The sequence below is a fragment of the Myiozetetes cayanensis genome, unplaced genomic scaffold (assembly GCF_022539395.1).
Source record: "Myiozetetes cayanensis isolate MyiCay16 unplaced genomic scaffold, myiCay2020 scf2-11, whole genome shotgun sequence".
Classification (NCBI taxonomy): Eukaryota; Metazoa; Chordata; class Aves; order Passeriformes; family Tyrannidae; genus Myiozetetes; species Myiozetetes cayanensis.
Genome location: NW_026087411.1, coordinates 54,859,770 through 54,883,364, shown reverse-complemented (window position 1 = coordinate 54,883,364; position 23,595 = coordinate 54,859,770). Strand labels below are relative to the sequence as shown.

The 23,595-nt window shown below is 37.3% G+C and overlaps 1 protein-coding gene across 4 annotated transcripts in view; it reads left to right on the top strand.

Annotated features, from left to right (window-relative positions):
• The window catches only part of ADGRG6 (adhesion G protein-coupled receptor G6), a 105,468-nt gene that overhangs the window by 54,253 nt on the left and 27,620 nt on the right, over nt 1-23,595 (top strand). For all 4 annotated transcript variants that reach the window (XM_050316842.1, XM_050316841.1, XM_050316843.1 and 1 more), the window contains 7 exons: nt 6,706-6,791; nt 8,111-8,163; nt 8,262-8,315; nt 17,489-17,631; nt 18,340-18,454; nt 21,668-21,729; nt 23,137-23,344. In XM_050316842.1, coding sequence (XP_050172799.1) covers nt 6,706-6,791; nt 8,111-8,163; nt 8,262-8,315; nt 17,489-17,631; nt 18,340-18,454; nt 21,668-21,729; nt 23,137-23,344 — 721 coding nt within the window. The remainder of the gene's footprint in view (nt 1-6,705; nt 6,792-8,110; nt 8,164-8,261; nt 8,316-17,488; nt 17,632-18,339; nt 18,455-21,667; nt 21,730-23,136; nt 23,345-23,595) is intronic.

Sequence of the window (23,595 nt, the reverse complement as noted above, 5' to 3'; positions counted from 1 at the left end):
TTGTATCTACCTACGCAAAGATCAAAGGAAGGGAGAGGGATTGTGGAAAAGGGTCTGAAAAGAACTGTGCTGTTGCAATGTTTCAAGGCTGCAGATTGTGTGGCTCCCACTTGTACAGCCAGGGTGGTAGTATGCTTGGATTGTCTGTTCCTCACTAGTCAGGCGCAGGAGCCAAGTGGAACCGTTCCTGTGGAGCAAAGCCACTTCCACTGAGTCAACAGGAATCTTTCCACTGACTTCAAGAAGAGCTGGATCAGACTTTACTAGGGAAAATGTTGACAGTATCAGATATCGTTTACTTTTCATTTAGAAAGATTAAGGGAAAAAATAAGGTAGTAAATGAGCCTATTATTAGCACAGGATTAAAGCCAGGATTTCTTTTGAGGTTTTCTCAAATTCTATGATATCACTGTCTCCTAAAGACTGAGCATCATTTTGTGAGGTGCTGCTAAAATATTTATTTGTATGTTAAAGATGGCTGTTAAGCATTATTAACAACACAGAGATAGATTCGTGCAATTTTCATCTGAGGCCTAAAGAATTATTTTTTTTTAAGATTTATTTTTTCAGTGTGCTCCACAGAAATAAATTAGAATCTGGGTGTTTTTTGTTGTTTGGTTTTTAGCATGTTTGGTTTTGAGGTTTTTTTCCCCAATGCATCAGTTGTTACTGTAGGATTTAAAACTCTTGGAGCATTTTTTCTTTTGGCAGATCATTTATTGTATGTTGGCAATCAGGCAGTGCAGTACACAATGTGAAAGAATTTATCTGAATCCAGACTCTTTAGATTAAGTAATCTGTAAAAGTGAGAAGAAAATATTGAAAATTTCTTGCAAGTTGTGTTTGTTTTCTTTTTGTGGATCCACTCACTCTATGTTCACCATGAGCAGTTACTCTGATTTTTTTAATGACAGAAGGAATCAAACTTCATTAATGTTAATATGAATAAAAATTGGACAATTTTTATGGCTTTCTGTGGCTTTGAAATGCCCAAGAAAAAGTAGGAAGACTTAGAAAATAAGCCAAATTCACCTATGGTAGAAACACATTAAACTTTCACTCAGCTGACTGGCATCATTTTTCACTCTTGGTAAGCTGATTTTTAGACCAAAAGCAGACAGCCAAGAATATACACATTACACATACTTTCTTTAATCCAGTAACTATGTGGCTTAATGCAGACAGACCTGCAGGAATTCAGACTTCCTGCTACACTTATCTTCAGAATGAAGAGAAATTCACCTGAATTCTCCCATTCACCACCATAGTGGCATCAAGAGTCTAAGATAGAAGGGGTCAAAACCATAGGAATTATCTCAACCCCAGTTATTTGGTCAGTGAAACAAAGGCCGCTACGTTTCAGTAAAAACTCAGCAGATGAGAACCCTGAGAGAAAAAAATCCATACAGCTTGTTTCTTCCAACTATGTCCACATCAGCTGCTTCTGAGACCCACAGTGAAACCTTGGCTGCTTTTACAGAAAAAAATCAACCTAGACAATACTGTGATGGAATGGTATTTTCATTTGCCAAGTGAAAATATTCTGAATTATTCTAGAAGTGCATTTCATGGCACTTCTTATGCAATAGATGCAGTTACAGAGCCTTCTGTGAATGCAGCAGTTCCTCTTCTTCACAGTAGAAGTCCTAATGCAGAGCTAGCATGCACTTTGACAAATGGACTAGGTCACTCTGACTGAGCCAGCGTTCTGCTCTCCTATTAGCAGCAGCAGCACTGCTTACAAACACAAAAAAGAAACTGTGTAGATTTTGTCCTCCAACAGCAACACAACCAATTTCATGTATGTCTTGGAGCCTGTGAACTGTTGGAATGAGACTGTATTTCATCATCACATCACCTCTGACATTAAAGAAGACAGACATCTTTCTTCTTCTAGCTTTCCTATACAATCTATAGAGGAGAAATCACCATTCCAAAAAAGTAGGCTAGATTTGCTAGACTTGGCACCTGGAAATCTTTCTATGGAAATGATAGAAGGCAATGCTGATAGGAAAACTTCTTCTATGTTAGCAGCAAGCAGTGCATATCAGTTTAGAAAATCTACGTATATTGAGGAAAAACACTCAGGAGCATTACAAATTTAATCTCTGTAGACACTCCATGTGCAAACCCAACTGACAAGTTCAGTCCTAGGACCCAGTAGACAGCTACTAACATTTTCAGCACTTCTGGTAGGACCAGGCTGCACAAGCTCAGCAGTTGTGTTGTAATGACCCTGCCTGTTTATCAGCAACAGTTGACTGACAGGTATTTGGAAAGTGATAACGTATTTATATCTAATAGTAATTACTGACTTCATTAGTTACAACATCCATACTTTCAAAAGCCCAGCAAGACCATCAGAAATGGTAGTACTGGAGAACAATTTAGATGCATTTCATGATAGTAATGAAAATGAAGAGTCAGCTTTTTCCATATTAGAACCAGGGAACATGAATCCAGTTGGCAACTACTGGAACTTAGGTTACTTAGATTTTCCAACCAAATATGTAGATATTTCCCCCTCTTTAAGAGCAAGTTTCTGGACTGTTTCCCATCATTTGGAAGAAGCACCTCAAGTATTTTCTGGGAAGCCATCAGAAAATCAGTGGTTCTCAATATACTACTTTCTTCTCCAACAGAGGGATTGCTGTCCATTAGTTCATGTGCTAAGTCTAACAGTATCTTTCAGCAAACATCTGCTATTAGATTAGGAGGGCACAAAGCTGAAGAAATTAATTTCTGTAGTCATGTATCAGCTTTGGAAAAACAAATCTTCAGATAATTTATTCCAGGTATTTCAAAGAGAATTTCAGAAAGTAATGGCAGGGCAATATCACAATTGCACTCAGCAATGAACTATTTGATAGTTTGCAAATACAAATTCAAATTGACACAGTAAGTGATCAAACCAGTATGACTTTCCTAAACAACAGGTGTCAGCCTGTTTCTGTCCTTCCAACACGTTCAGGAACCCAGCCTTCTTGTTCAAGGGATTTGCAAACTTCTTTCTTGATCAGTACACCGGGATCTCCGGTTAATTGCATAGTTAAGAGTTTGATAAGCAGTACAAAAACACACAGAACATCATAGTCTCAAAGTCTTTCAGAGAATGATGCTGTAACAAATACAACTGATAAAGCAAGAAGTGAAGTTCAAATAGATGCAGATCTTTAAAAAACATTTGTTCAGTGAGTTCTGACTTTATTCCAATGACATTGTCTTTGGAATTAAGGCACCTTCTTCATGCAGACTCAAAATTCAGAGTCAGTGTACCTCCTAACAGCTACTCCACACCCCCATTCCCACAAAATTTTCAGAACTATCTTCATACAGTTTCTCCAAGCCTGATTCCTCAGTGGGATGTAGAAGACTTAAGCTTTCCAACAACAGAGATACTGAGAAGTTATCAAACTTTTTTAGGACAAAACTCCATTGAAAATCAAGTGGACAGTCTCTCTGTGGGCAGTAGAACAAGAATTTATTGACAATAATGAAGACATAAGGAATTTTGCTGTTTTGAGACCCACAAGCATACTGAGGATTTCTGAATGGGATTCAAAAGGGGAGGTGTATGGATCCTTCAGCAAGGACAGAGAAGGAATGTCTTCTCTGAATATTGTTACTATTCATGTCTTGGATTTTGAAAATGCTGATTATGCATGTTTTGCAAATAGCTCTTCTATTTTGGAGTCATCCAGAACTGCAGTAATGACTGATGTGATACCTCTACCATTTTCATATAGTAGAGTTGTTATTCAGCACAGAGAGACCATTTTGACAGGCACTCTGACAAGAGCTACTGCAGCAGCCATCGATCGCTCTCTCATGCAGCCCCAAACACCAGCTTCTGCTGAAACATACCATCAGTCATCAGTTTCAGCACATGTTCATTCCTTGGCCAATTTATCATATGGGACAAGCCAAAACAGCACCCCTTGCCCACCACTGAGTCACCTTACTAGCTCTGCTGCACTCCTTTTGTCTTGTTTATGTGTGTCCTTCAGTGACCCTGGCTGCCTGTGTCGACCTGAGGTGACCTACAGTATATCAAGCCATTAGATTAGTCAGATGTAGAAAAAGCCCAGCATCATGTTATCTATTACATGTTCAGTTTGTAGAATGAACATAGAAGTAGCTGTCTTTCATCCTTTAGATATATGTCCATTTAGCATCTGAAGATGTTTTGGAATAATAATTTAATTGCAATAGAAGGGAATTTGTAACATCTTAGTGATAGTATATGTCATTAACATGATTTCTAATACTTGTGTACTTCTCTAAAACAACTTTCATGACACTGTGTGGATAATGTATTGGTTGCCACATATTTTATATAATTTTATGCCATTTTATTGTTTAGGATTGTATGAATGTTTTTCACTAACATGTTTTTTAGGAATTTACTTTCAAAAATCAAAGATTTTTTTAAAAAGTAATTTTATTTAGTCAAATTTAGATAATTTGCCTGACAGAATTTAAGGAAAAATAGTGATATTTCATTGATTTTTGTATTTTTGTAGTTGGTGATGGGTGTGGAGAGAATTGATGTCATCTTTTTTTTTTTCAAATTGTCTTTGGCTACTTTTCATCAATTTTGTACCCATATTGTCTTTTTCAGTCAGCATTTCAGGTGGGATTTCCACAGTTTAATGTGGAGAGTGAGAAATAATTTTTAGTTTTTACTATCAGCCACCGCAGTCTCCTGAGAGTGTTTTAAAATATAGATTAGTTCTTTGTTCTCGTTCTTTTTTTCACCTCATTAAAACCATGCTTTGAGTCACTATCTGGTGGAGATCTCCAAGCTACTGACTATTTTGTACTTACTATGATTTTAAATATACTTTTCATATTCCTATATTGAGGTGGTTTTATCCATTATCTGAATAAGGTTATAATATATATATATAATATATATGTATAATTATATATGAATGTGTCAGAATATATATATTGAACACTTTCTGTATGTGTGTAGCTGTATAGCACATATACATTATAGATTTAAAACTGATATGTGTATATAGAGAGATATAATACATATAAATGAGATCCAGGTCTTACGAGTGTTTTCAACTTGCGCAAAGTCCAATTTTCTACTTCCAAAGACTTAATTTTTCATGGGTTTCTTTTTAATTTGAAACTATCACAATAATAATGTAAAAGTAAAATACATTTTCAGATTGAAGTGTACACCAAATTTATGTATCTCCTGAGTTAAGGGAGGAAAAAAAGACTTCAAATCAAAAAATAAGTTCATTCTACTCATATATAAAATTTAATCATAGCTTACCAAAGAAGGTAACTAGTAAACCATCTTCCTTAGTATTTTATCATAGAAGAATTTTCATACTAGTCTCAGTGTTCATATGATTAATTCCATATTGAAAAGAAAGAATAATACTCAAGCCATCTCATGAATAGGATAGCATCCAATAAATGTACAATTAAATTGGAAAATGCTGGCTTCAGATTTTCTTTCCAGATACTTCTGTTTCGAGCTCTTGCACAATAATTATCTACGAAGTTGTAAAATTATGATGTTTGCTCCACTTAGAATTAAAGGTCTTTTATTTAGATTCAGAAAGATAGAGCAGTTCCTTTACAACCGGAGGCAGAAAGGGATTTCTGTATAATTATTGTCATGCCCTGTTCTGTCCTGTGTAGTGTCTCTGTAAGATTTGCAGAGGATTATATGAATACATGTGTCTGTGATCAAGACCCACAACTTTGTTTGGTAACAACCCTGAACCAAACCATGCCACACATGCACATACATGCAAGTGAATTCATCCAGAAGTTCCTAAACCTCCCCCACATCCTGGGAAATTTTATTCAGCTAGACCTTACAGACTTTTTAGTAGCTTAATGAAAAAAAAGTGACTTGTGAGAAGTACAGACTTTTGGCACGCAGCATAACCATGAAATGATTTGATGTTATTTATTAGATGTAAAATCTTGTAATGCTGCCTACCCACTCATGAGCTTAAAGAGAATTTATATTTGCCCAGTGACATTTCAAAACAGCTTTCTGAATATAAAATTGCACCAAGCCAAGTGTTACACATTTTGTGACTGCAAGATGGTTTGTTCAGCTGCCGGCTTTGTAAAGCTAATGTGAGTTCATCTGCTCTCTGGCCATCACCAGGCCTGAGACCAAGACTGGAAACAAGAGCTGTATGTTGCTTCTCACACCTAGTCCAATGTCCTCAGTTAATTTTTTACTTTTAATTGATAAGCTTCATCTGCTCTCACAAAGTTTTAAATGTAACCTTCAGTGGTTCAATTCTGAGTTATAACAATATGACTTAGAGTAGTATTTATCTGCTTTTACAAATTTCATTAATTATAACAGGTTTTTAGTTCATGGCACTTTTACAATATTGCTTTAACACACCACATTAGAGGCATATGCAAAATAATATTTTTATATATATTGTCTGTGAATTTCCATGTCACATTTCAAATGTCTCTGAAAATATGAAGGGGGAGGGAACTCTTGTCAAAATCAACAGGACTAGTGAGAATGGTCCCAAACCTGCAGGCCTCGTTCACTTTGAACTTTATAATGCCAACAAGAGCCTGAGGTGTCCTTGTATATGAGGTTCAGTCTAATCTTTATATTAATCATGAAACTAAAGTCTCATTATTAGAAAGGTACATTTTCTCAGTTTCTAACATTATAATGCTGTTTTTAATGGACAGGTGGGCTATTCTACAGGATATCTATAACTGTCTTTAGTTCCAACTCCAACTCAGTGTCAAAAGTACATGACGTCATTGCAGAATGGGTAAGTTTTCTTTCCTGTGTGATTACATATATGAAGCCGGTGCATCAGTGTTATCAGTTGGAAAAGGAAAAAAGCAGTCTACCAAATAAACTGTTAGTATGTGTTCCCTAAATATTTTTCTATTATTGATTTGTGCAGTAGTGAATTCAGCTCTGTCAAACTGGGGCTCTTCAGCTCTATCGATAAAATTTTGGAATGTCTCCACTTCTTAAGAAATGCAGATAATAGGTGAGATTTTGAAAAGCATGGAGAAATCAGAATTGTCCACTGAAAGCAATAGATGTCTGAGTTCCAACATCACTGTACAGGACAAAATTCTTCTGCCCAAATGCTAATGTGGTTTTGAAGTTATATGGTGAAAGAAATGATTAAGAAAGCCAGGCAGTGTTGATTTTTGTGAGGCAATAAACTTTTCCAGTTTATCCTCATGTTCTCTACTTCAGAAGGCTTCTGCCATGGGTCAGTTGCTAAGGATTCTAGTAGTCTCTGTGTTTTCAGCCCATTTTAGTAGGCATAAGCTCCTTTTTGGGCCCTCCAGGTGGAGGATTCTTGAAGTTCTTGTCTCTGAAAGTTCTTCCTGTCTGAATACAGATATTCTCTGTTCTTATGATAGTTCACATAGTCGCACTCACACAATTTGTAAGTAGTCTTTATACAACTAGTTACATGAAAATATATCATGAATATATGGAAACTATTCTTTATTTTTCTTTTAATAACTCTGGAGCTAGGCAGACCAGCTATAGTAATGTACAAATCAGAAATGCAGTCATCCACACCTGCCAAGGTTGTTCTCTTAGCATCAGTAGCCAGGCAAAGTACTTAAATTGCCTGAGCCAAAGAATCTAGAAAGGTGTCACTTGGCCCTAGCAGAGTATGCAAAAGTGTCTCTCGAGAGGAAATCCGAGCAGCTACTCTGTTCTCAGAATAAATAGTACAAAGATCTGAAAAGAAGATCTTCACAAGTTTGAAGACTGGCAGGTGAAAATTTACCTGAAGTCTATTCTTATCAAAGTGTTCCTAAGAATTTAAGAGGGGAGAAAAGGGAAAGGTCAGTATCCTGTGCACTCACCTATTCACTGTGTCATGACCTTATAGAGATTTCCTTCTGTCCATAAAAAAGGTCACATTTCTCACTACGAGTTGTACATGTAATACAACATTCACCTCACTGAAATATGAGAGTGTTGTCTTTGCTTTGCAAAACTGAAGGGGATTTCTCAAGGGGCAGAAGGGTGAAATTCTAACTGTGCCTTAAGCAACAAAGAGCCCCATTAACATCTCACTGTTCATGTGATCAATCTCTTCCTGTTTTTCAGCTGAACCGTACTTTCCAGAACTGGAATTACACTGTATATGTGGTCAACATCAGGTAAATTAAGGAGGAAGATGTTTATACTGTATTCCTTTGGAGAATTAGCCCACTCTAATTAATTAGCCCACTCTAATTAATATCTATTTCTTTTATAGCATCCACCCAGGCTCTGTAAAAGAGGGAGTAAGAGAAAAAAGAAGTATTAAAAGGTAACCTGTTTAAAGACTTTTTCTTAATAGAGGCAACAGCTGCTATTACAAGTGGCTTTACAACAGGCTTTATTGTCTATGATTGGATTCATTGTCTCTTATTTGGCATATGCTGCAAGTCTGTAAATATATGACTGCTGACAAGCTGAGTGCTCTGGATGTGCTTAGAAACCTAATACTGGTTATCATGTTTGTTTTAGTTTAAACCTCCTGTACTTTAAACCTTAACAGATCATCTTTTTCAGAGCTCAGGTTTCATCCATCACAGAACTGAACAGAGGTGCGATACAGCTCTCTTAAGCAACAAGCTGTGAGACACTGGTATCTGTCCACTGTCACTGCATTTGTTCTCTTTAACTGGAGCCTTTTGAGTTAATAGACATCTTACTAGACGCAAAACACTGAGAACTCATGTTAGAATTGAAAGCCAAACTAGTGTGAGTTAAACTATTTACCATATGCTCTCGTTTCCTGGCTTCTGCTGGGCTTTGAGGCGCTGGAGTTGGAACAGCCTCAAAGGCAGCCAAAGAAAGTTAGATGGGTCACACCCCCTGAAAATTTGCCCTCTGGGGGTTTCTTTGAAAGCAACAGGCTGATTTCTGAGGGATGTATGGGGAGGGAGGGAATCTTAAGACCAAATTAAGGAGAGGAAACCAAAACATCATTAGTCTTGCGAGGATGGGGCAATAAAAGGGTATGGGATGTACCTGTTTACAGTGTAGGTAAAAGTCCCATAGAAAAGGACTTTAACTGCTTACTCTTGAGAACTGTCATGATAATGGTAGTAAGAGCTGGTTTTTAATTTCAGAGATAGGCCGATATTCCCAATTTACCATGAGGAAGCAGCTAATGATGCTTCCAGTTTCTTACAGAGTTTACCTAGATATGAAAAGATCTGTAAAAGGTAGTATCTACTTCCCACGTAGCCACAGCAGAAAGACAGCTTTTATTGGCAAAAACCATTTAACTGGTACACTGTAAGCCCAGTGTCTGAATGGGCTATTTTGCTGCTTGACCTACATTTACAGTAGGGTGTAGTGATGTGGGTAGGATTTTTTTTCCCACTTCTAAACTATATGGTTATGCCAGCAATGTCTTTCAAGTGGAGGCCATACCTCAGGTCTTACCAACAATCCAAGACGGCTGAGGAATGTTAAGCTTTCCCCATCCTTATTCCTGCATCTTTTATGAGGCTAGCAGCCCAGCTGCACACCTGATTACTTCTCATCTCACCTTCCCACTATCTTATCCTCTGGATTTTTTTTTTGTTTCCCTGGTCTACTAAAAAAAGGTGGAGGGAGAAATTATTCTAGTAATTTCCCTTTCCCTTTCCTGTTCCTACCGTTTTGTCATACAGTGAACACGCCACTAAATTACTTCTCTTAATGTATTATTCTTATGGGGAAGTATCCCCGTTTCTATTTATTTTGCTCATCATACGTAATCTCAGAGGCAATAGAATTACATGTTCATAATATGCCATAAAGTTTGTCAAGGGAGACCTGGTCTAATGAGAAGTTAATCTTCTTGTAGGCTCTAGTGCACTTTGTGTCAAGGTCAAATGTCATTTTGCCATCATTCTGGATAATTTAGTATAAGTGTTGATCATGTCACACAAAATGTTAATGTTCTCCAAATAATCAGGAGTGAAATGAAAACTTAGTGAAACTTAGAAAACTTAGAAACTTAGAAAACAAAAACTTAGAAAACAAAACAAAAAAAGAAGTCAAGATTCAACCCAGCCTAGAAACCCCACTGTGGTAACACAGGGATAACTAAAAATTTAAGTGAGCTACATGATAGGTGACTAACAAAAATTACACCTATTATACATATAAGTATATAGGAATATATAAACACAGTAATTTTTTGCCTTTTTTTGTATATCTTTCATGTCTTGCATACATTTTCATTCATCATTTACCTCTTACAGAAGAGATGTGAGAAAAGCTGGTTAAAACAGCTTTCAGTCTTAGTTCTTCTGAGATTATATGTATGCCTGTATGTCCTTCCTTTATGAAAAAAAAAAAAAGAAGTATCAGCTTCCCAGTAGTCTTTCATGTTCCTGGCTTTAGTAACCAGAGTGCCAGGTCTTTGAGGTTTCTAGATTTTGCAAGGAAGTTGAAGATCCAGAAAGCAAACCTTTTTTTCTTACCGCTTCCCATTTATTGCTTTCAAAATTCTTTGTTAGATTTTCCACTTTTTCGGTTCTTACTGTATAGGATTCTTAGGAAATCCTACAGGACACTAGGGTAACATTTCAGAGTATAAAAAATTAACAGTTAAAGGTTAGAAGTTCTTAAAACTTGATGGAAGTAAGGACAATTTCTCACTGCCCAGATGATCCACTGAAATGCTATGGCTATATGGAACTTGTTCACAGTGTGATTTCATGTAGTTACTATTAAATAAATATCCCTATAATTTATTTCTGTGAATAGTCATCCAAGTATTTTCTTATTTTTCCATTTTGGGTAGTCAAGAACAAGTCTGTTGCAGCCTTAAGACATTCTACTTAGTTTTTAAGTACTTCTTATTCTATTTACCTTCATGTTCATCTGAACAGAAATTCACTCCACAGTTAAAATTTAAGACCTAAGCCATAACTATCATAGCCTTATCTTTATCTTTTACAGAAGTTAACATCTTAGTCTTAACTCTTAACTACTAAGCCTTATTTCTCTTTTCTTAAGGGAAAAGATCATAGCCTTCTTATTTCTAAGGCACTATCATAATTCTTTAAAATTGCTCTTTGAGAAGATTTTTCCTCTCTTTACATGAATCATATTCTTATCATTCAGATCACGTATGTTTGTTTTCCTTTCCTTTTGGGTTAGTATTTTATACAGCAGTAAAAAAAATCAACTAACAAAGCAACCTTCCCTGGCCTTTTCTATGCATTTTGCTTTGCTTCACCCTAATTCACCACACTGCTAACTTATCAAGGAACTTCAGTTGTCAGTCTCCTCAACTAGTCTTCTTGCATGTGAAAGAGAAATAATGGTTAGAGAGAATGATTCAGAGAAGAAATAGAAGCTTGAAGTGGGAGGTAGGAAGCTGGCTTTTTTTGTCACGTTAAAAATAGGTGGTTTCCAAAAAAATACTTTAAACTCTACTGCATTCTGTAGAACAGCAAAACAAAACAAAATTATTGAACTGGGTTGTTACTCTTTCATTGCTGTGTTCTGTGTGCTGCAGAAATCCAAAGTACACCATTCTTATTAGGCGTTTGTGTACCTGGTGATGAAAGACAGAGTGCCAAGTCCAAATGTGCATATTATTATCAGCGCCTTTAATACTGTGACATCTCTGGATGACAGCAGTATATATCAAGTTAATACTCTGGTAGATTATTAACTACTTTAATAGACAGAATTTTATCACGGCTAAATTTGACTTTGTGTTTCATTTTTGACTTTGGTCATACTGTTTCCATCTCCTAACGAGGGGGCAACTGTTCAAAATAGACAGGAATTCAGCATGGCCTATGGACATAGCTCTTTCTCCCCATTGTTTTTGCACAAACCTTTGAAAGTGAAACCAATTTATGGATTTTATGTGGTTAAACTATAAATGTGTTTGCTTCTTTCATTAATTCGTTGCCTTTTATGACTCTGCAGCTTTGTCAAAGCTTCCTGTGACTGCTGCCACAGCCTTTTCCCAGAAGGGCCCTACTTGATCCTATGTTTTGTCAGATGACTATATAGTGCTGCCTCACAATAGGGAAATTGGTCTTTAATAAACAGCTCAGCTCCCCTGCTTCTCCTTTCTTCTTTTATTTTGCAAGTAATTTTGAGGATTCAGGCCCCAATTAATTTATAAACTTTTCTCCACTTAACATACAAGTAAGTTTATGCTTTTTCCAACTTCCACTTCTTGATTGTCATAATTTTGGGCTATTTCTAGTGCTTAATTGCTTCTGCTATGGGAAACAACATTAATGTTAGTGCTGTTAAACATCTCATCCAAATTAAAAACCACAGTGGTAGCCGTGGTGCAAAGACTAATAAACCTAAACAGAAATCTTTTCTCTTAGGAATGAAAATAGAGAGGAAAGGAAGAAATCAGAACTTCCCAGGCCTAGTCCTGCTTTTTGAAGTTTGTGAGAGTTTTAACACCAGTGTCAGTGAGGCACATTCAGAATCCTGCATGCCATGTTTTTGGGTGTTGTGTTTCCTAATGTAAAGTTTAATGCACTTGGATAGAACTTAGGTTAATTAGACTGTGTAATAGTTTTAGGCAGGAGTTAGGATCATCAGAGCAGCACAGTTTTGCTTTTCTAGTCCTAAGTGAGTTTTAGGCTTTTTACATTCTTTGTAGATTACTTCAAATTATTTGTTATAAAATAATTATGTTGTTCTTGTTATAAATGAACATATCTGGGATGTCTACTCCTGTTTTAAAAATTGTTCTGGTTTCTACTGGTGAGGTATTAGGAACAACTTAGACCTGGCCCACCTCTACTCCATGCATTCATTGTTACTGAAGGCAGTAGTGGACAACCTTTGCCATGGCTGAGAAACATTTTTAAATGCCACATAATGTATATATTACATATAATATTTCTGTTTGAAGAACCAACTAACAAAGCACCAAGCAGAAATCCTCAGATTTCTCCACAGTGGCTTGCTGGCATCTTGTGTCCATGATGTGTAAAAAAAGCCTTCATCACAGATAGAGGAGGTTGGAAATTCCTTTCAAGTGACTGAAGGATGATCCCTTCTTAATGTCTTGCTGAAGCTTCTTGCTCTTGGTCCAGCTTCCAGTTGCTTCCTTTATCTTTCCACTCACTTTAATTAGATTTAATGTAGATCTGACATTGTTAGATGACATTTTTAGGAAAGTAGTGCATTGGGGAATGAGGAATGGGGAATGGGGGTTTTCTACGTCATTTCAGAACACAGTTCAAGGGTAACCAAAAACTCATTTCAGCAAAGACCAGATGTTAAATGTGAGGGATTCCAGCCCTTTCTATTTTGTCTCTTTGCAACATTCTGTAATAATGAATAGCCTTCATACCAAGTTATCACATATCATAAGTGCCTTCTGTTGAAAAACCGTAGTTGATTGTATTCCCACACCAGATCTGCAAGGAGCAGCAAGGCCCAGAGACACAAGGACAGGCACAGATGAATGACCAGGGTGCTTGTAACACTGTTCTGCTACAACGGTCATTAACTAAAAAAGGAAGGCCTAGGATACTTTTATTTTTAATAGTGCAAAAAGTAGCTTCAATTTTTAGTTTTGTGTCCTGAAAGCTCAGATTTTATATTTTAACTATAACATCACCTTCTCCTGAGAAAGGTAACTCTTTATCCTTGGCATTACTTTGAATGTCTATGTTATGCTGAGTCATAGTTTTTTGCTCTCTATTCTGAACATTTTAATAGTATTGCAGTCAAAATCACCTCAAGTAAAAATTTATCCAAAACTCAGATGCTTTTGTGGAATGCTTTTAGTTTCCCTCTACTTTCTTATTTATTTGTGTCTCATTCTGTGTGTTTTCTAACATTTTGTCTGCTCTTTGTGTTGCATCTTCACTGAGTGACTTAAACAATAGTCAGCTCTTTTTTTGTCTATCTGGTTAATGTGAAGAAGGTAGTACTGTTCACAGCTGACTCTGTGGGCCTGCCTGTGCTGCCAGTCTTGACCCATCGTTGCTTGTCTTCCCAACATAACAGCAAGATTGATAAAGAATTTAATGTTGACATCTGAAAACTTTTTAAAATACACCAAGGTAGTTAGCAATGACATTCCTGGTGACTTTGAGTGGAAATTTAGATTCCCTGAGTACTTAGCTTCTTTAAAAATTATTCCTTATATTCTTTAAATCAAGTAACATTAACTGTGGTAGAAATTAATAGTGACTTGTGAAACAGTTTGACAACAACAGTAATTCAGGACTGGTTCAGCCTGTCTAGTACAACAGAAAAGGAGAAATGTGCATTGCTAATTATCAACCACATCTCTTCAGGTACAAGACAGTCTGTGCTGCACGGTTCACATGGTTTGTTAATCCTTCCTTCAGGCTCCTCACATCGTGTAGCAGGGAGACCACAGCGTGTGTGTAGGCACACTGTCCTGGAATAGCTCTGAGTCACGCTGCCAGAGAATAAAGCTGGCTTTGTGGTACAAGCCATGGCAGTGCAGGCTCCACCACCGCCTCCTGTGCCTCTGATGAGGGTGAAGCTTAGTAAATTCCTTTCTCTGAGCCAGCTTAGCTCAACAGACCAGGACAAAGTGGGAGAAACACTGGTCTTCCCCTGTTTTCCTGCTTGCTCCAGCTGTCACCATTTCAATCAAATAAAAGAGAAACATACTTATCCCCACTGTGTTTACATACTTTACAGTCCATTTTTTTTAATAGCGATAGCTATAATGCTGGAAGTACATCTTACTGTAGATAATGTGTAATTTATAATTGATTACTGCTGTGAGAATCTATCTGCTTTTATATGGCACACAATAAATAGCAAATCCAGTGATACCGGCAGAGCATGGCAGTGTTGCCATTTATTTGAGTGTAGACCTACTGTTTCCCAAATCGAGAATTTGTTCTTCACCATTAAAATGTTTTCTTTCTGGGATCTGAGTGTGACAAAAGTGGAAGGAAGCACTCAGCTTCTTATTGCGTCAGCTGTCAAGTTAAAAGGTATTTATTTACTTTGGGAAGCTAGCATGAGTCATTCTGAGAAATTTATAGACTTTTTTACATCATATTATGGAGTAGGCTCTTATTATACAGTATACATGACTTGCAATCTAAGATTTTCTCAGAAAACAAGTAGCAGATCGGTTTAAGAGATTATTTTTATCAGCACTTCATTATCAATACTTTCCTCTATAATTTTTCAAGATAACTGCAACCAGTTCTACCTCATCTATCATTATACATTCTATTTTATTACTATTATCCCTCTGCACCGTTATGGATACTAAATATCATTTTGGTTAGTTGGGAGTCCTGAAACAGGCAGTTTAACAGTAGCAGTGACTGTTCAGAACTTCTGTTTTGCAGCCAGAGTGCTGAGGTAGGGAGTGGCATCAATATATTAAGTTTTCCTCTTCTGAAGTAAAGGGAATAGACAAGTGAAGCCAGGATCTTTTAGGAAAAATGGTTAAGTGCCAGGAGACTTGGGCTGAAGTACTGAAGGGCTGAAGGAATTGGCAGTCTTCTAGGCAGTTTCCATGCTTCTGCTAAAAATAAATGCCACAATAAACTTGTGCTTTGTAATATACCCGAGGTATACAGCAAAAGGCTCCTAATGCATATCTACCCTACTAGAGGCTATTTGCCATTTATATGTTAAACACTCCACAGAGACGAAAGAAATGTTAGGAGGAACTCAGTATATCTGGGAGCAGGGCAGGAGCAACCTGGCCAGGGATAGTTGTCATTTCTCTGCTAAAATACATGCTCTATGAAAAAGGCAAGCCAAGCCGGCAGGTCGTCACATTTTTATCTTTCTTCTCCAGTAACATTACCAGTAAAACAGTAAATATGCCAAGAAAAAAGAAAAGTGTGCTGGCGTTCAAAACCAATAAAAGAAAACAAACAACCAGGGATGGTGTATATTTATTTACTTATTTATTTACATCTACAAAAGTTAAATGTGTGGAGTATTTAGTTCACATTTGTAATTTCTTTATGAGGTTTGGAATTTGCTTTTCTTTTTTGTTGTGGTTTTGTTGTTGTTGTTGTTGTTGTTGTTTTCTAGACTGAGGTTATTTTCTAATACCAGTTGTTTTAATGCCATTTCAGTAATGAGAGAGTACTGCAGAATTCTTGGCTGGAGTAGCTCAGTTTTCAGAATGATGCCTGACGGAAAGAGAGTTAAATCTACCATCTTAGAGCAACATCTGTACACTAAGCTGTAGTTTTATACTGTACTATATAAGGCACCTCTGGAAAGTACAGTTCTGAGCTGTCATCATGAGGATGTCTTTCTGGAAGATTTTTTTTGAGTTGAAGTCCTTGTCTGTCTAGAAAGCAGTACCTGAAAACCTTACTAGCCCTCTCCAGCACTCCTATAGATTTTTTGTGCTTCTTTCTTTAGACCACAAGATCCTTTAGCTTTCTTGTTGCTTTCTTGCACTTGGGAGCTGTAGGTGAAGGCAGCTCTGATCAGTTTGTGCCATGATCACAGTGTGTGTGCTGGCAGTGCTGCTGCTTCTCAGGTTGCCAGGAATGGCTCACACACTGCAAAGGTCTGTCTTTATTCAGGCTGATGGGTATCCAAGGGCAAGGCTAAGATGAAGACAGACTAAAGAAGGTTTGCTTTTTCCTTTTTTTCACATTTTAGTTTGCATGGAGATCCAGTGTTCCATACTTTAGTGGCGTCATGTCCTACTAGCCAGAGCCAAGCAATGCTCTTGGGTACCAACATATTCTCATCTCCAACATGTTTCTTTGTGTCCCAGGAGGAAACTTCTGGGCCTTCCACTGTGGGTTTATTTTCTTTGTCCTACTAGAACTGCTTTGCTGTTCATGATTTCCCTTCCAGAAAAGCTATGTTTTTGGACAAGGGTGGGGACTGTTTTATTTCTCTCACAGGAAAGAGACTTGGGCACTTTGAACTACTTCTTATGCCCAAGAAAGTAGCAGTGGGCCACAGTACAAAACAACTATTAGTGCTCAGATTTGAATTACTCATTTGAGCAACTTGACTTTTGTAATTACGTCTAAAAGCTTCAGAAGTGTGTTTTTTATTCCATTAGAATCTAGAGATTTAAGTGTTAGGTATCTGTTCTTTGTTAATTTTCTAGTCTTCCTGTGTAGTCAATGTAGAGGTAGATCCTCTGAAGGTAGGATGAATCAGCTCTTAAGTTTCTAAGCCATCAGCAAACAGATTTTTAAAATAATTAGGGCCCATTTAGAACTCACAAGTCTATGATTTCATCTTTTAATAGCTTTTAAAATAATCTAACTTCTCTGAAAACATTTCTTAGCTCTTTTAATGAGATGTTTCTTTAATGGTAACCAGAAGATGAAATTTCCCAACCGTATTTTCTTATTGTGGCCTTATATATAAAAATAATTTACAGATAATGTGTAACACTGTGATGGTGACACTGTTCTATACTCAGAAAACTAGAGTTTGTCAGATATTTTTATTTCCACGCATTTGGCCTCTGCTGTTCTGACTCAAACACTTGGATACTTTTCCTTGCAGTTTTGGTGTGTTGGCTCTTCTGGTTTATAATGCTACCAACAACATCAATTTAGAAGAGGAAGACATCCGACAGAAGCTAATAAGTAATAATCGAACTATAGAAGAAGGATATAAACTTCATACTGTGGATGTTGATCCAGTGGGTAAGTAGTGTTTGGCTTTGTTACACAACAAATTTTGTTTGCTTGTCTATAAATAGGCATCTTCTGTGTTGAAGTAATCGCACATTTCCAAATAGTATGACTATTTGAGATTTTAAATTGTCCCCATAAGCTTCATTGTTCCACTAATCTCAGAGAGCCATGGTCAAGATATCATTTTAACACGAACATAGTTGTCTGGGTTGCTTTAGTCAGTGTTTTGCTGTCTGATTCAGAGGCTGGGACAGCTCCTGACAGGACCTCTGATAGTTTGAGGATGACGAAGTATGTTCTACAACCAGAGCTAAAATTACCTCCCTTTTGGACCTCCAAGGCCCCTCATCCGCACTTTTCAATGCTGTTTGTTCTCCTGCCAGCTGCTGTCCTTAACCTATCTCTTTTTAGCTGTCATCTTTTTCCATTCAACCACTACCAGTCAAAAATTGCTCTTCCTTTGGAAGGGAAGAGGTGGAGGCTGTTGGAGTGCAAATGGATGCAGCATGGGTGTTCAGCTGTTTCCCCTGAGCAGCAGCAGCATATATGATCTCCTGTTACCCATCCTTCTATTACCACTTTAAAGCAAACAACCAAGAGTTTAATTTGAAGACAGTTTTGTGCCGTAGACTGGTTTCTGCGCTGAGGACAAGAAATGGAAAATGGTTAGGTGGAGAAATTTACTGTTAATAATGGTATTAACATTAATTTTTACAGAAAAATGTTTAGCTGAAGAAAACCCTCCAAACTATTTTTGGCCAGATACCAGACCTACTGTGACCAACTTCACATTTTGCCATGGGAGCACAGTTCAGACTGCATCAAGAACCTGGTAGGTGTTCAAATGTCTGAGAAGATGAGTTGCTTCGGATGCGACTTTCTGGATATATAGTTAATCTGCATTCTCCATAATGGTTGCCATTGGCTGGTATTGTGTTTCAGGAAGATGATTTCTATACTATGAGAGACTTTGTACATGCAGTAAGAGTATGTACTTAATTGATAAAAAAAAAAAAGGCTCATCTAACGCTTCTGTAGGGCATTTTGAGGCCCAAAATTAATGCATGTTCAAAGTGACTATAAAAATAGCATCTTCTTACAGAATGAAACTGCTTTATTCAAGTCATAGGATCATAGAATGGTTTGGGTTGGAAGGGACCTTTAAAGGTCATTTGATTCCAATGTCCCTGCCATGGCCAGGGACACCTTTCACTAGTCCAAGTTACTCAGAGCCCTTTCCAACCTGATCATGAATACTGTCAGGGATGGAGTACCCACAACCTCTCCGCATAACATGTTCTAGCATCTCACCACCCTCAAAGTAAAACATGTCTTCCTAATATCTGAAACCTAATCTCTCTCAGTTTGAAACCATTCACCATTGTCCTGTCACTACATCCCCTTGTAAAAAAGTCCCTGTGCAGATCTCTTGTAGCCCTCTGCAGGTGTTGGAAGACTTCTATAAGAGCCTTCTCTTCTCCAGGCAGAACAACCCCAAATCTCTCAGCCTGTCTTTATAGGAGAGGTGTTCCAGCCCTTTGATCATCTCTGTGGCCCTTCTCTGGACTTGCTCCAACAGGTCTACATTCCTCTTATGTCAGGGGCCCCAGAGCTGGGTGCAGTAATTTAGTTGAGGTCTCATGAGAACAAAGGGACAGAATCATCTCCCTTGACCTATTGGCCACACTGCTTTTGATGCAGCCCAGGATACGGTTGGATTTCTAGGTTGCAAGCTCATATTGACAGGTCACATTAAGATTCTCTTCAACCAACATCCCCAAATCCTTCTCTTCAAGTTTGCCCTCAATCCATTCTCCTCCTAGCCTGTATTTGTGCTTGAGATTGCCCGACCCACATGCAGGACCTTGCACTTGGTGATGGCATTTATTCTACTGAAACCGAAGTTTCACACTTGCTGCCACTCCACTACTACGATCTCCCATGTGTAAGAAATAGAATAAAAATCTATGAACCTGAGATGGGCATTTGGTTTAGTCCAGAACATCTCATCTCATCCAGGAAAAGTAAAAGAAATCATGAAACAAACATTTTGCCAGTAGTTAGTCATAACTGAAGGGGGGGATAATCTTATGCTTAAAGATTTGAACTTGCGTTTTTAAGGTGTAGGACTATTTTCCCTAATGTAGGCTTTCTTTGCAAACGTCTACAAAGGACTTTGATTCTGTATCTCTATTTACTATTTGTAAAATGGGAATATTATTACTTCCATTGATGTATTACCAAAACACTATGGCTTTGATCTCCTTTGAGTGCCTTAAACATGGTTATGAAGATGCAATATTAATTGATTTCCTCAGTATTTAGGGTGATTACCATTAAAGGCAATATATGAGTCTTATCCACCCACATTGCATGTGGAACATGTTCTGAGAAGACCAGATCTCTTACTTCTTGAAAACAGCATGGCAACATGGATATGAATCAGCTTTGAGGTTCTGTTCCAAACAGGAAAGCAACCTGCATTATATTTAAATAACTCACTTCCTCAGCCTCTTAATCTTGTACAAGAAAGAATTCTGATTGACTAACTTTTGTTGTAGAGCGAGTAATGCAGAAGTCAAATTGTTTTTAAGTCAGAGCTTCAGAATCATTAAAAATTAAGGTTTCTGGCCTTTGCAGTCCCAGTATTGCTTATCTTTATTGTTGATTTGTGGTCTACACAATACCATTGATTGATTGTGTACCACACTTCTCCTAAAAAAAATTACTGTGTTCTGCCCTGTGCTGTGCTTTCCTTCCCTCTGACTCCACTAGCTTTTACCAATATGGAGCACTGGTGGGATGTGTTTCAAAAGAAGAGGAAGCTCTTCTAACAGTTTCTTCTAGTCCTGTGCATCCTAGAGTAGAAGGTTACCTGCTAGTGTGCTGTTATAATAAATGTGATCAGCTGAAGAATAATGTTATTTTATCATGTGCTGAGTGAAAGAATAAGTTTTTCCCATTCACCATCCTGCCTTTGCCATTCTATAACATGATTGTCTTTAAAGAAAACTGAAGAAAAAGTGTGTTTAATTTTTAAGCCATTGTTACATAGTGACAAAGATGATTAAGGGACTGGTACATCTCTGTTACTACGAAAGGCTGAGGGAGCTGGGCCTTTTCAGCCTCAAGAAGAGGCGACTGAAAGGGGACCTCATCAGTGTCTCTAAGTATCTCAAGGGAGGGTGTCAAGATGATGGAGCTAGGCTCTTCTTGGTGGTGCCAAGCAATAGGACAAGAGGGAACAAACAGAAACTGATGCACAGGAAATTCCACCTGAGTATGAGGGAGAACCTCCCTACTGTGAGGGCGACCAAGTATTGGAACAGATTGCCCAGAAAGGTTGTGCAGTCTCCCTCCCTGGAGATATTCAAGAACTGTCTGGATGTAATTCTGTGCCATGTGCTCCAGGATGACCCTGCTTGAGCAGGGAGGTTCCTGGAGCATATGATCTGTTGTGGTCCCTTCCAACCTCACCTATTCTGTGATTCTGTTATTTCGCTATGGTAAGGCTTGGGGAAAAAAAAAAAAAAAGGCATCTTTATATCTACCCCTTACTTTGGATCTAGATCTGAAATTGACTTGCCCTAGTTTTCATGGATGGCATAATTTATATCTTCACTTAACTCCTCTGCATGTTCTTCTGAGAGGTATTGTGGCTTGCAGTTGACTTGATCAAAGCCATTTACATCAAGGATAAATTATAGAAACAGCACCTGAGTGGCCATAACAGGGGCATAATAGTTTGTGTTAAAATTTGGGTATTTCCTGAAATAAAAGACCAGAATTTCCATTGAAGCAGTTTGTCAAATCAGTATAGGAATCAGCTGGCAATTTGTCCACAAGAACTAGGCTTTCTCTTAGCGCTGTCACTTAATTGATCACATACTGCCATTCTCAAGTATTCATATTGCATTTCACTAGGGGCCATGTTGCTAGCAGTGTTGTGAATTGAGAAGAGTGTGACACCTGCATAAGAATTATGAAATATGTATGTAATTTTGTTACTATATTTCATGTGAATTTTGTAATTTTTCCTCTTTAGCTATTTGGGTCTGCAGAATTATACATCATACTGGGGTCAGCCTGATCTTAGAAATTGCACAGGTGGGTATAATTGATGTTGGTCTTCAGCTAAAGGAATAGTATGGTAGACTTTGATTACTGCTTCCTATAAGGAAGTTACATTAAGGAAGAATATATTTCTTCTTTATGCTAAGTTGTTTAAAAATCTTTCTAACTAATCAAGTAAATAATTAAACTCTGAGGTAGGGCACCAGGTTCAATCACCTCACCTATTAAAAGCTCTGAGTATGAACTACTGAAATAAATCAAACTCATCTGGTAATTTAAGCAAGAGTAGATGAATGTGGTATCTTTTGATATTCAAGTTAGGACAAATTTTTAAATGTTTCCAATACCTGTAGCTGCCAGGGGAAATACACTCACTCTCTTCACTGGACTTACGATCAGATGTTTTCAGATTTATTCTCAGTTTGTAAAATACCCCTTGATGTCACTCTGGCCATAAAAGAGTAATAAAATAACAAGACAACAATTTTATGGCCTCTTTTTATAGTGTCAGAACTAGTGAAGAGAATTATACTCTTGTGTGTGTTTCAGAGCACCTACAAGGATGCTCCTGTTCTGAACTGCTTTCTTGGAGAAACTTCTTTTTCTTTTTTCATTGATAGAGGTGTCATAGGGAGCCTGGCTTCATAACGTAGTTGACTGAGTACTTGCAGTCAGCCTATGTGAGAGCATCATGTCACGTAAAATGAACATTCTAAAGTAAATGTACCAAGAGCTGTATTATTAAAAAACAGCATTAAAACCCCACAGCCAGCTGCAGGTTGAAGGAGGCTGATGTTTCAAAATCTTATTTGTGAATTCCAATAAATCTCAAATAGTTTGATATTGTAAAAGGTTAGCAATCACATTAGTTTTTGTCCAGGTGGCATTGAAATTACAGTTTAGCATGTGATTTACACTAATGTTTTGCTATTGGACACACCATAAAACTTTCCTTACCGGGAGGAAACTTCTCATGAAATTTCTTGTGTGTCATACTTGCCAGCCCTCTGATGAGTAAGAGAACCATCCTCTGAAAGAACTGAAACATTTGCAGTGGGGTCAGACTTTCTTCACAAAGCTTAAAAGAGTGAATACTCTTTCAGTAATAGTGAAAGAGTGAAATTGTTTTCCCATTGCAAAAAAGACTTTTTGTTCCTTACTTTTTGTTTCAATCAACTGTTTCAATAATAGTTCTGATTTACACACTCAAATCAAAATAAAATAAAAACTCTACAAGTGAGGAGAGTATATAATCAGCAGGTTCTATATACTTTTTTTATAAAACTATAAATTTGACAAAACGATAAAATCCTATGTTCATCTCTAGTACCACGGAACATTCTCTAGATTTCAACAATGTGAGTTAAAGTTTGTATTTCCAGATTACTTCAGGACTGTAATGCATTATTTTCTCTTTTTTACTTGATCGTGTGTTTACAGAAAATGCAGCTGATATAGCCAATCAGCTTCTGAATCTCACTGGTGAAGGGCAGCAGCTAACCTCAGACAAAGTAAATGACGTTGTGCAGAAGCTAAAAAAAATTGTTAATGATGAAGAAATTGATGAATCTTTGGGTTCTACTGTGGTGACTATTTTTTCCAATATTCTAACCAGTTCAGATAGTGTATTGGCAGCCTCATCTTCAGAGTAAGTATTTCTTCATTTGAGACAAGCTTTTGAGAGCAACCTGCAAGGCTGTAAGGCCTTCCACAAACACGCAAACAACTGTGGCACAAAAATCAAACTTTTCTGATTTTCATCAAAAAGAATTTTCCAAATTAGATACACAAATATTTCTTCTTGTACTAAAATTAATGTGCCTAACTAAGACAAAGTATTTGGATGGAAAAAAAGAAGTCTTCTGATACATGACACAGCATAGATATAAGTATTGTTGA